This window comes from Azolla caroliniana, unplaced genomic scaffold (genome assembly GCF_043228905.1).
Source record: "Azolla caroliniana isolate FFs.n. ecotype wild unplaced genomic scaffold, voAzoCaro1.0.p SCAF_1, whole genome shotgun sequence".
In the NCBI taxonomy this organism is placed as follows: Eukaryota; Viridiplantae; Streptophyta; class Polypodiopsida; order Salviniales; family Salviniaceae; genus Azolla; species Azolla caroliniana.
The window spans coordinates 1,668,721-1,681,863 of NW_028230436.1; the positions used below are offsets into that span (position 1 = coordinate 1,668,721).

The window sequence follows — 13,143 nt, forward strand, 5'->3', positions numbered from 1 at the left end:
ATACTTGCCAAGTCTTTTCATTTGCCCACTAAATCTTTGGGCTTTTAGACTTTTAGGATAATCAGCTTCCATGACGTTAGTAACTCTGGTGAGCTTCAAATTATTTTATGGGAACTTGTAATTTGGTGTTGGATCCATTCATTATTGTTGTGGTAAAATACAAGAACCGAGTCACAACAAATCCTTTAGCACAAAGATACTTTCAAACAGGTACTTAAACTGAAGCAAAAGATTTAGAACATACGCCGGGGTACTAGTACTAATGACAATCCCATTATGTGTAGTTTGCTGGTTCTCAGCCCTCCAAAGACAGCATAGCTCCTTACAATTGAATACAAAATCATCTTACGTCTAGTCTCAAGAGAAAGCTAGGGCTGAATTAATGAGACCTTTCAGCTTCTTTTTACATAGTTATCCTAAGTAACATAATTTCAGCTTCCTTCTACAGTACATACCCAGAAAAGTGGTCAACACCAATCACACCGCACGATTTTGTGGTTAAGAGTCCATACAACTAACCCAGACTCCACATTCCTATATCTCAAAACAAATATCTATTGCAAAAACAAAAGAATATCTGATCTTATACTTCCTCGATGAGCAATACATTTTCCTATATTCACCATGCATTTGACATTTATTGACTTTGAAAAAAAATTGTATCATCTTCCGCAGTCTCATCCTCCCTGATCACAAGGTAATAAGCTTCAATATTGCAAACACTTGTAGCTGGTCTTGCTTGATTTCCACAAAAAACCCTCGCTGGGAAAATGAGCATCCTTTTCTTGATAACTCAAAAAAAGAATAATTATGGTGTGAAGCTAGAGCTCTTTTTGTTCTCCTAACTTGGAGATTATCAGAAATACACTTGAGTCGTTATGGGATCAAAAACTTTAAACTCAACATGAACATTGACTTTTATAAGCATCTCTTACAGATGCACACTAGGTCGCAATGTTTCAACATGAATTGAATCCATAACCTTATCTTCTAGAATCTTTGCACAAACACCTAGCTCGGGTGCATTTCAAGAACCTGACTCTAGTACAAACCAAATCCAGCGACTTGTACAAATCCCATATATCCACCAATCCGGATCTAGAATGAACCCAAACTAAGTCAAATGTGTAAAAATGGAGAGAACCATAAGTCGTTTCTGTAAACAGGGATTCATTGGACCAATCCACCAGACACAGCAACACCTTTCACAGATGTAATGTTCCAACATAGGGAGTGAAGGAGTTTCATCTGTTTGGAGTAGCTAGCATTTCAAATGCACTTCAATTCTCTCTCAGATACAGGTTTCGTGTAAACCTTCAATATAAAGTTTGATTCAGATCCCAAACATGTCATATTCATGATTTGATGGAATGTTGTGTGAGCCTGTACAGAAGCACATTATCAAGCATTGCATTTTGTATTAAGTGTCCAGCAGCCTCTCATCTCAACTTCAGAGGAAAATACTTGACATTCATGAGCCACACAAATCAATCGTAAATTTGTTCGAAAGTTTTCTATCATTCTCACATATCCAAGCCTAAGCATAAACATTTGATACTATCAAGACCTAGAAAAATCAATCACTGCATAATTGGCACTTTTCTGACATAATCCCACATCAAAGAGCTTTGGCAAAAAATGCTCAATGTAATCATTAACCACATGTTCTAAATTCTTGAAATGTTTGAAGATCTTTGGCATCTTCCCACATCCCATCCTGCGCATAAATATTCGACATAATTGCAAAGGCACCATCGTAGTTTGCATCTAAACTCACTGCTTCATCGAATGCATATTTTCCAAGTTCCACATTCTTCCACGTTTGGCATGCCCTCAAGATCGCACTCCAAGAGAGGAGGTCAGCTTGGCAAGGGATATCTTCAAGCAATTCCATAGCCCTATTGAGATTTCCTGCACGAACAAGCATATCAATGATACAGTTGTGGTGCGCAATGGTTGGATTAAGACCATATTCAATGGTCATCAATTTCCAATAGCATCTGGCTTTATCAATGAGACCCAAATGGCTACAGGTATTAAAAACATTGAGAAAAGTTATCTCATCAGGATGCATTCCTTGCACCCTCAACAAATTGAACAAATTAAAAACCCAATCGCTCTCTCCTACCCTTGCATATCCTGCTATCATACAATTCCAAGTTACAAGATCTTTGATGGGCATAGTATCAAATAAATCATGTGCATCCCTCATCTTTCCGTATCTAGTATACATATCAATCAACACATTATTCAAATCCGGCTCCATAGAAATGCCAATGTATCTAAAGACTTGAGAATGCATCCGTTTTCCCATCTCTATGTTCATCATGTTTCCACATGCTTGAATCATGGTCATTAATGTTACATCATTGGGCAACGAGCCTTGCTCTAGCATTTGCCCAAAAAAACTTACTGCCTTGTCATAAAGCTCTTGTTCGATATGAACTAAGATCATAGAATTCCAAGAAATTATATCGGGCAAAACACCCTTGATTTGCATCTCTTCAAAAAGATGCAATGCTTCATTGATCAATCCACATCGAGCATAACCTGTAATCAATGAGGTCCATAAGACCACATTATCATGTTTGGAGATCTTAGAAAACAAGGCATAAGCTTCGGCAAGATGAGCACATTTGGCATACAAATCTACCAACACATTCTCAACATAGGGGTTATCATCATACCCTGCCTTGACGATCTCAGCATGAACATCCATGCCATCCTCTCGTGCTTCTAAACTTGCACAAGCTTTCAAGAAATTTACATAACTAATTGCATTGGGAACAATATGGTCTAATCGCATCTTATTGAAACAAATCCGAATATCATTGACATATCCATATTCAGAATAACCAGAAATAAGGGCATTCCATGATACTATGTTCCTGGAAAGGAGCTTATCAAAGATCGTTTCTGCTTCCACAAGTGACCCACATTTCACATACATATCCACCAAAGTGCTACCCACAAATACATTCTCTTCAATGCCTCTTGTGATGATATCAGCATGTGTTCTCTTACCCAAATCAATGCATTTCAACTTACCGCACGCTTTGAGAATGGCAACAAATGTATGGGCACTAGGGCATATCACCATGTCATCACCATCAACAACATCCTCATCACAAAAAAAAACACCTTTTTGCATGTGTTGGAACAATTTAACAGCAATCTGAGGTTCACCTTTGTCTACATAGCCTTGTATGAGAGAAGTCCAACCAAACTCATTGGGTTGGATGAGTCTATGGAAGGTCTGGTGAGCTAGGTCTAGGTTTCCATACTCAACAAATAAAGGGACGAGGTAATTACCAATGTGTGGATGAGATTCAAGCCCGAGAGAGCATAAGTAGGTGTGATGGGATACGGCATGAGAGAGGGTACTCTGTTTCCTGCTCTGTTGCAAGATGCCTACCGCTTTCTCCACAGAAGGAAGCTCTTCACGATGCGCACAAGGCCAAGGTGGGTCCATTACTAATATAAGAAATTATGGTGCAGACACAACAAGATCTTCCATGATTTCTTCATTCAACCGAGGATTAGTCGTTCAGAAACAACAAGGCCTTCCAAGATATCCTCTTTCGAGTGAAGATTTGCCGTTCAGTAGATAATTGATATGGTATACAATTCCCATCCGTGGATAAGTAACTTTGGAAAATGCCCGTCCAAAACAATATGCCATAATTGATATGGTATACACATAACGTGACATAACTATATAATTATTAATGACTCTAATCTACAATGTAGGCTCCTAGCTAGTTGCAACTAATCAAGATGTTTCTCATCATTTAGAAATCAATAGAACTTAAAAAAATATAGAATACGCTAAATTTCATGAGGCAATGCCCAGCTATTACAAGCATGAGAGGACATGCTAAATCAATGTGCTATTTGCCATCCCTTAATAATACGTTTGTTAATACATGCATTTCATACTAAATTTCCATGCTAAAGGTACTTAAATGAGAATTAATTGATGACTTTTATTGATATTAAAGGCATTTCACATCATCGCCTACTTTTGGGTCCAATGTATAAAGGCCATGGAATGAAATTTTATGAATCATATGAAATGCAGAATGCTCGTGCAAAATGGGTCGAATAACATTGTGGAAGTTGGCCATACCACCACTCTTGGTGTGGATGTTGAGTTGTGGCGATTGCCAATAGTTGTAAGCCCATACTACCAATATAGTGATACATCCTTGGTGTTTGAGGACTTGGTAAGTACAATAGTTCTTATATTCTTGGTGGGCTCACTGATTACCACTATAATGGTTGCCCCGATGACCAAGTGACTGTCGAATACGAGTGTATAATGGTCGTATTCACACTGTCCCTTTGGACAGCCCAAGTTCGGGCTATTTCTGTAAATAGCATAAAGGGCAATTGCCCTATTGCCCTAGGATAGTCACCATATAAAGTGACTTGGTAACCTTTAGTGAAGGTTAGTTGTCATTTGTAACTGTTGCTATTGGAATATAATGTTTCCTTTGTGCCTCTCTCTCCCTCTGTGTCTATCTTGCTCATGCATACACAGGTTCTTCTTCATCACAAATGTTGCTTATACTTCCGCATTGATGGCCTTGTCCCCAACATTTGGTATCAGAGCGTAGGAGGTTCTTCAACCCGCTGTCGGCCGTCATCGCACAACACAACATTCTGTTTTCGTTTTCTTTGAAGAACAGACAAGGGAGAAGAAAAAAAGCTCACATCTCACTGTGTTAAATCACAATTGGAGTAACCCAGTCAGTTGTACTCTGTTCCTGTGATTGTAACCGCTTGAGGGGAGCTCCTTGAGCAACAACCGACCCAATCGTGCTTCATTCGGCTAAACCACATCCAAATAGGTCACCGGACGCTATTCACCCGCTTACTGTAACCACCCATTGCAGATTGGTCTCCTGGCAACAACCACTTCGTGCTTCACTCGGTTGATCGACATTCGGGAGGATCAGTTGGATCCGTCCCTCTCATCGTTGCAGTCATCCGAAGCAGAATCGGCCCAAACAATCGGTTTCGTGTAATCGGTATTCGGCATACGATCGGAAGCTAACCGGGCTCACTCCGACTCGGCAACATTCGGGAAGACCAACCGGTTTTGTCCCTCAAGTTACCGAAGTCACTCCGAGCAAGTTCAGCAACAAGTATCCGAAACTAAACCGACTCGGGTTCAAAACCGACTAGAACGATATCGGGTGAGTCGATAGGCTGCACCCCACTAAGGTTCGTAGTCAACTCCGAACCGAGTCTTACCAACCGAAACCGAAGCAGATGGCATCAACATCTGGATCATCGGAGATGAGTCTAAGGAGGTTCGACGGTTCGAACTTCAACTTCTGGAAGGAACAAATGCAAGACTATCTCATAGTCAAGGGTCAGATAGACCCGATTGAGAATGAAAATCCTCCAAAAGCATACAAGGCAAACGAGTGGCTAAAGCTGGACAGAATCGTCCACGCCACGATTCGGATGCACTTGTTGGAGTCAATGTACTTCACAGTGCAATCATGCACGACATCGTTTGAACTTTGAAAAACACTGTTGGAAACTTATGAAAAGAAGGTTGCCGCAATGAAGATGTATCTCATCCGGCACCTCTACAACTTGCGGATGAAAGAATTTGATTCGGTTCGGGCACACCTCAACGAGTACAAAAGCACAAGCTCCCAAATCTCGTCTCGAGAACGGCAATCGATGATGAACTCAGAGCAATGATACTCATGAGTAGTCTCCCCTCTTCATGGGAAACTTTCGTTACAACCGTATGCAATGCTTCAACAGCTGCAATTAAGTACTCCAAAGTCACGAGCGCAATCCTGACTGAATCAACTCGGAGAAAGTCTTTCGCCAAAGACTCGGCAGATAAAGCTTACGTAGTACAAGGTTCGACCGACCGATCGAACAATCGGGGAAGAAGTTCTTCCCGATCGCCGAACAATCAGCGAAGCTGGAGCAAGTCCCGGGACAACCAAATCTGCAACTACTGCAAGAAATCGGGACACATCAAAGCCGACTACCGAGCACTCAAAGCAAAAACCGACAAAGCTCAGAGAGCGGATCAGAAGAGTAACCAACATGAGGAGGTCAACTATGTCGGCTCTTCAGCCGAAATTTTGACAATCAACCCGAACATATTGTCCATAGAGAACCTAGTTGAATCAGAAGTTCTGCTTACGACCGAGGAATCAAGCACATGGCTCTTGGACTCGGGCGCATCGTATCATGTGACACCTCACCAATCTCAGTTTTGGCAATACTCGGACCAGCACTCTGACTCAATTCGAATCGGAAACTTGCAGCACTGTGTTATAATTGGAATCGGCACCATGGACCTCAATCTTCCGGGAGGCTCTACACTCGTACTACACAATGTTCGACCCGTTCCTGAGCTTTCAAGACCCTTGATCTCAGTCGAACAACTTGACGAAGTCGGCATCCGTGCCGGATTCTCATAAGGAGGGTGGACATTCCACAAAGGGAACCTCCTGCTTGCTCGAGGACCAAAGGTACATTCCTTGTATCCTTATATGTCACACTCAAAGAGGGTGACTTATTTTTGGTTGATATCCCCATGTCATCCTTATGGCACGGACAACTTGGACACCTCATCAAGGCCGACATAACGCACCTATCCTGAGCCGGTTACATCCCCAAACTCTCCTTCTCGGATCACCAATTCTGCAAGCATTGCCAGTACGGCAAACAAGTAGCCACATCACACCCGACATTAGCACCAAGAGAATCGAGTACCCTCGATTTGGTCCACTCAGACGTCTGTGGCCCGATGCTACATCAGTCTCTCGGCGGTGCTTCGCACTTCGTCAGTTTTATTGACGACTTGACTCGGAAGGTGTGGGCTTACCCCATCAGAACTAAAGATCAAGTGTTCTCGATCTTCTCTGAATGGCTTGCAATGGTCGAAAATCAGACCGGTCGGAAACTAAAATGTCTCCGAACCGACAATGGAGGAGAATTCAAGTCTGAAGAATTCGTCAAATTCTGCCGAGAACGCAGCATCCAACGTGAATATACGGCACCCTATAGTCCGAAGCAGAACAGAATTGCTGAACGCATGAATTAGACGATTCAAGAACACGTAGTATTCATGCTCCAACACTCCGGACTGTAAAATGGCTTTTGGGCGGAGGCTCTACTTACGACAGTACACATAATAAATAGGTCGCCAAGTAGACCTCTAGGACTTCAAATACCTCAGGAAATATGGATCGGCAGCACGCCGAATTATGACAAACTGAGGATCTTCGATTGCGAGGCGTATGCTCTCATACCGAAAGACGACCGCCGGAAACTCGAACCAAGGTCAAGGAAATGATTTTTTCTTGGATATGAACCCAACGGCGAGGTCAGATACCGACTCTGGGACCCCGAGCACAGACAAATCGTCCGAAGTTCGGACGTCGTGTTCAACGTGTCGGCTATGAATAAAACGGCCGAAAGGCCTATTGAAGTCTGAAGGGTAATATTTTCCGAAGTGCCAACCCTTCATGACGGCCCAGCCCACAACACGAGATCGGTTTCACGGGTAACCGACAACTCTCGCACCGAATCCACCGATTCAGCACAACCGAATGGCTCGGCTCCCGACCATCCGACATTGACACCCGATGCGACTAGTCCAGTCATACCTTGTAGATCCGAGAGACTGTCGCAACCTCCGGAGAGGTACTCTCTCTGAATTTTCTTTACCGACGTCAGCGAACCGACATCTTACGAAGAAGCATCGGCATCTACCGATTCAACCACATAGCATCTGGCAATGGAGTCGGAAATGCACTCCATTCGGGCAAACAAGACTTGGGACTTGGTCGAATTACCGAAGAATCGACGTGCTCTTCCATGTAAGTGGGTCTATCTACTTAAAGAGACGTCCAACTTGACCACCCCAAAGTACAAGGCCAGATTAGTTGCAAAGGGATTTCGACAAGAATATGGCGTCGACTTCGATGAAATCTTTTCACCAGTGGTGAAAATGATGACCCTTCATTTCATGCTCGGCATCGTGGCCACTGACAACTTGGAGCTGATTCAGCTAGATGTAAAAACAACATTCCTCCTGTCGGAATTCCGTGCTCAGCCACAACCGAGGAACAGGATCGATTCACAGAAAACGGGAAATACAACAATGCACGAAAAACAATAGAGAGAAGGGTACACTGGATGTTTTACGTGGAAAACCCTAAATGGGAAAAACCACGGGAGTGCAAGACTCCAACTATCACTATACGCGGGAATGTACAATGGCGAGCTGCAAGGCGACGACCTTGAGCTCGCTGTCCTCGCCACAGGCGGCGGTATTACACAGAGGCGTCGACCTCTTCCTTCCTCTTTCTCTCTCACTCTCTCTCGGCTGCTCTCACTTCGCTCCCTCTTAGTGGAAAACAGAAAAATGAGCAACAACATAAACTGTTTGCCCTAAGTCATATTTATACACATATGACTTTCGGGCTATTTACAAATATAGCCTCAAGGGCTCTTGGCAAACATATTCACAAATATGTCCCCACATCCGGATCTCCCTCCGGGTACATTCGTCATCCGGCTCCGTAACCGGGGTCTTCAGCATCCGGCTCCGTAGCCGGGGTATTCATCATCTGGCTCCGTAGCCGGGGTATTCATCATCCGGCTCCGTAGCCGGGGTCTTCATCATCCGGCACCGTAGCCGGGGTCTTCATCATCCGGCTCCGTAGCCGGGGTCTTCATCATCCGGCACCGTAGCCGGGGTCTTCATCATCCGGCACCGTAGCCGGGGTCTTCATCATCCGGCTCCGTAACCGCAATCGGGCTTGCCGTCATTCATCTCCGGACATCCCATCCGGAGGGACCGAAATCCCAACAAACTCCCCCTTCACTTCGGCATGGGATGTCTCTCCAATCCGACCCTCTTCCGGCACGCTTCCAGCTTGTCGGGTGTGAGCACTTTGGTCAGCATATCTGACCCGTTCTCTTCCGTGTGGATCTTCGTCAGCATGAACTCCTGGTCTTCTATCCTTTCCCGGATCCAGTGATATCTTCGCTGGATGTGCTTCGTCCGGGAGTGATAGGCCGCGTTCTTCGCAAGGTGGATGGCACTCTGACTGTCGCAGTAGAGTCGGTACTCCTCTTGTCGGATACCGAGCTCTCTAATGAAGTCCTTCATCCATATTATTTCCTTGCCGGCTTCAACAGCCGCCATGTACTCCGCCTCCGTGGTTGACAACGCAACCGTCTTCTGCAGCCTCGACTGCCACGAAACAGCTCCCCCTGCATACGTCATCACATACCCTGATGTGGACCGGCTGGTATCTTCATCAGCCGACATATCCGAATCGGTAAAGCCGTCGAGTTCGGGCTTACCGGAGCCGAATCGGAGGCACACGTTTGCCGTGCCCTTTAGGTATCGGAGTATCCACTTGACCGCGTTCCAGTGCTCTTTGCCGGGATTGCTCATGTACCGGCTCACCACTCCAACTGCATATCCTATGTCCGGTCTTGTACACACCATTGCGTACATCAAGCTTCCGACGGCAGAGGCATATGGTACTTTCATCATGTCCTCCTTCTCAGCCTTTGTCTTGGGGCTTTGCTTGCTGGACAACTTGCAGTTTGCCGGGAGGGTTGACCCGACCGGTCTTGCTTCCGACATGTTGAACCGGTGAAGCACCTTTGTCACGTACTTCTCCTGTGACAGCCACAACTGCTTCTTCTTCCGGTCCCGGATGATGTGCATCCCTAGTATTTGCCTCGCCGGACCCAGGTCCTTCATTGAGAAGGTTCGGTGAAGCGCTTTCTTCAGCATCCGTATCTTGACCTGGTCCCGTCCGACGATCAACATGTCGTCCACGTACAGGAGGAGTATTAGAGAGTCTCCTCCTTCGAACTTCTTCACAAACACGCAGTGATCGGACTGCGTTTTGTGGTACCCTTCGTCGGTCATGAAGGAGTCGAACTTCCGGTACCATTGCCGGGGAGCCTGCTTCAGTCCGTAAAGGCTCTTCTTCAACCGGCATACCAGGTGCTCCTTCCCTTCCTTCTCGAATCCTTCCGGTTGCTGCATGTAGATCTCTTCTTCGAGGTCACCGTGAAGGAATGTCGTCTTCACGTCCATCTGTTCTACCTCGAGGTCCATGCTTGCCGCTATGCTCAGCACCGTCCGGATGGAGGTCATCTTCACTACCGGGGCAAATATCTCGTCGAAGTCGACGCCCTTCTTTTGCTGAAACCCCTTCACCACGATCCTGGCTTTGTATCTCGGGGGGTTTCCGGCATCTCCCGGTTTCAGCTTGAACACCCACTTGTTTCGAAGTGCCCGCTTTCCTTTCGGCAACTCCACAAGTTCATATGTGTGGTTCTCATGCAGGGAATCCATCTCGTCCTGCATGGCACTCAACCACCTGCGGCTCTGGGTGTCATGCTTTGCTTCTTCAAAGCTCTCCGGCTCCCCCTCGTCGGTTAGCAGCACGTGCTCTGGTTCCGGAAATCTCCGGGGGGCCCTTCTCTCTCTTAGAGGATATCTCCGTTCCGGAGCTTCGGTAACCGGTTCTTCCGATTCTTCTTCATCCGAATCCATTTCGGGATCGGGGCCGGTTCCGGTATCGTTTTCATCTTCTTCGGTCGGTTCTGTTTCTTCACCGTCTTCGGCCGGATCCTCGAGTGCTAACCGGTCCCTTGCCGGTCGGGACTGCTCCTCGTAGAGTTGATCCTCACCGGTCGACTTGGAGCTCTTCACCTTCTTCTCCGACTCCCAGTCGGCGAGTGTCTTGTCCTCCATGAAGATGATGTCTCGACTCCTGAATATCTTCTTGTCGACCGGGTCCCATACTCGGTAGCCGAACTCGTCATCGCCGTAACCGAGGAATATGCATGGCCGGGTCTTTGGATCTAGCTTTCCTCTCCGGTCCTTTGCCACATGCACGTATGCGAGACACCCGAACACCTTCAGATGCCGGTAGGACACTTCCTTACCGGTCCACACTCTCTGCGGCGTGTCTCCGTCCAAAGGTACTGAGGGTGATCTATTTATCACGTATGTCGCCGTCGACATCGCCTCAGCCCAAAACCCCTTGGGCAATTTCGCATGCGCTAGCATACTCCGGACCCTCTCCATTATGGTCCGGTTCATCCTCTCGGCCAGCCCGTTCAGTTCCGGCGTCTTCGGCACAGTAAACTCGAGCCGGATTCCCTTCGAGCGACAGTACTCCGCGAACTGCCCCCGGTATTCTCCTCCGTTATCCGCTCGTATCGCTTTCAGCTTCTTGCCGGATTCTCTTTCCACTCTCGCGTGGAGTTCTTTGAAGACGGACAACACTTGGTCCTTTGTCTTCATCGGTGCCGTCCACAGTCTTCGGCTATGATCATCTATGAATGTTACGAAGTACTGGGCTCCGCCATGTGACTTCGTTTCTACCTGACACACATCGGTGTGCACCAACTCCAATGGTGCGCTACGTCTCGTCGGTGGCCTTGAGTGGAAGGAGGTTCGGTTCTGCTTACCGGCCAGGCAATCGGTGCACTTTTCCAGGTGCACATGCTTCACTGGGATAAGGTTGTCTTCTGCAAGCCTCTTCATCCCCTTCTCACTCATGTGGCACAGTCTTTTGTGCCACAGCTCACCGGCAGTGTCGGCTGCCACATTCAGCTCTTCCGGACATAGCCGGGAGTTCATCAGGTACAGTGTGTTGACCTTCCGGGCCCGAGCCACTATCAGGCTCCCCTTGCTGAACTTCATGACACCGTTCCGGATGCTACCCGTGTAGCCTTCATCATCTAGCCTCCCGGCCGAGATCAGGTTCAATCGGACCTCCGGAACGTGTCGCACATCCTTCAGCAGCATCTTGCATCCGGTTGATGTCATCAGCCACACGTCTCCTATGCCGGCAATCCGGCATGTGCCTTCATTTCCCATCCGGACACAGCCATGCTCACCGGCTGTGTAGGATGAGAAGTATTTCTTCTCCGGGGTCAGGTGGAACGACGCTCCGGAATCGACCACCCAGGTCATCTCTACACCGGCAAGGTTCAGCTCCCTCTCTTCGGTAATGAGCATTATCTCTTCTTCACTTGCCGCGAGTGCCGTCGTTCCTTTCCGGTCCTGCCCTCGCCGATCCGGACCTCTCCGGTCCGTGGCTCCCCGGTATGCACCGTTTCTCTCCGGTGACTTCTTCGAATCGGTGTCGTCGGCTCCGTTGTCTTTTCGGTAATGCCGACAATTCTTCCGGAAGTGCCCCGGCTTCCCACAGTGGAAGCATGTGGGTCTTCCTCTTGATTGCGACCGGGTCCCCGACTTCTCCCGTCTTTGCGGACTCCGGTTCCATTGTCTTCCCCGTTCCGATTCGGTAAGCAGCGCCTTCGAGTCGGAGGCCGGTTCTTTATCTCTCCGACGCGCTTCTTCGTTCAAAATGCTTGTCTTTACCGTTTGTAGAGACAAGTTATCTTCGGTGCAGGAGGTGCTGAGAGTCACCACCAAGTTCTCCCAGCTGTCCGGCAATGTACACATCAGGATGATGGCTTGCATTGCATCCTCCAACGGGAACTTGATCGCCGCAAGCTGGTTCACGAATCCCATGAACGTGCTTACGTGTTCCACCATACTCTCGCCGTCCCGGTACTTGAGGTTCACTATCTTTCTCATCAGGGAGGTCCGGTTCAACGCATTCTTCCTCTCGTAGAGGCCCGACAGCTTCCTCCACATCTCATATGCGTTGGTGTCGTTCGCCACGTGTTGTAGGACGCTCACGTCGACGTATTGCCGAATGGTTGCAACGGCTTTCCGGTTCAGAAGCCTCCACTCCGTCTCAAGTACCCCCTTGGGTATTTCCGACCTGTCGATCGGTTCATACAGGTCCCGAACAATGAGCAGATCCTCCATCTTTATCTTCCAGTCGGCATAGTTCTGCGCATTCAGCACCATCATCCCCGGCTGCCCGCTGCTGCCGCCTTCCATTTTCTGTGTTACCGTCGCTCTGATACCACTTTGTCGGAATTCCGTGCTCAGCCACAACCGAGGAACAGGATCGATTCACAGAAAACGGGAAATACAACAATGCACGAAAAACAATAGAGAGAAGGGTACACTGGATGTTTTACGTGGAAAACCCTAAATGGGAAAAACCACGGGAGTGCAAGACTCCAACTATCACT

The 13,143-nt window shown here is 47.2% G+C and overlaps 1 protein-coding gene across 1 annotated transcript; it reads right to left on the reverse strand.

Moving 5' to 3' along the window:
• Positions 1-214: 214 nt before the first annotated feature.
• Positions 215-3,598, reverse strand: LOC147868197 (pentatricopeptide repeat-containing protein At5g16860-like). Its single transcript, XM_087316456.1, has 2 exons — positions 1,625-3,598; positions 215-1,509 (listed from the first exon to the last, which is right to left on the reverse strand). The coding sequence occupies exon 1, from the start codon at positions 3,470-3,472 to the stop codon at positions 1,655-1,657; it is 1,818 nt and encodes a 605-aa protein (XP_087172582.1). The 5' UTR covers positions 3,473-3,598; the 3' UTR covers positions 215-1,509; positions 1,625-1,654.
• Between the last annotated feature and the right edge of the window lie 9,545 nt (positions 3,599-13,143).

Coding starts and splice junctions, on each gene's coding strand:
- LOC147868197 (XM_087316456.1), bottom strand. CDS start 3,472: ATGGACCCACCTTGGCCTTGTGCGCATCGTGAAGAGCTTCCTTCTGTG.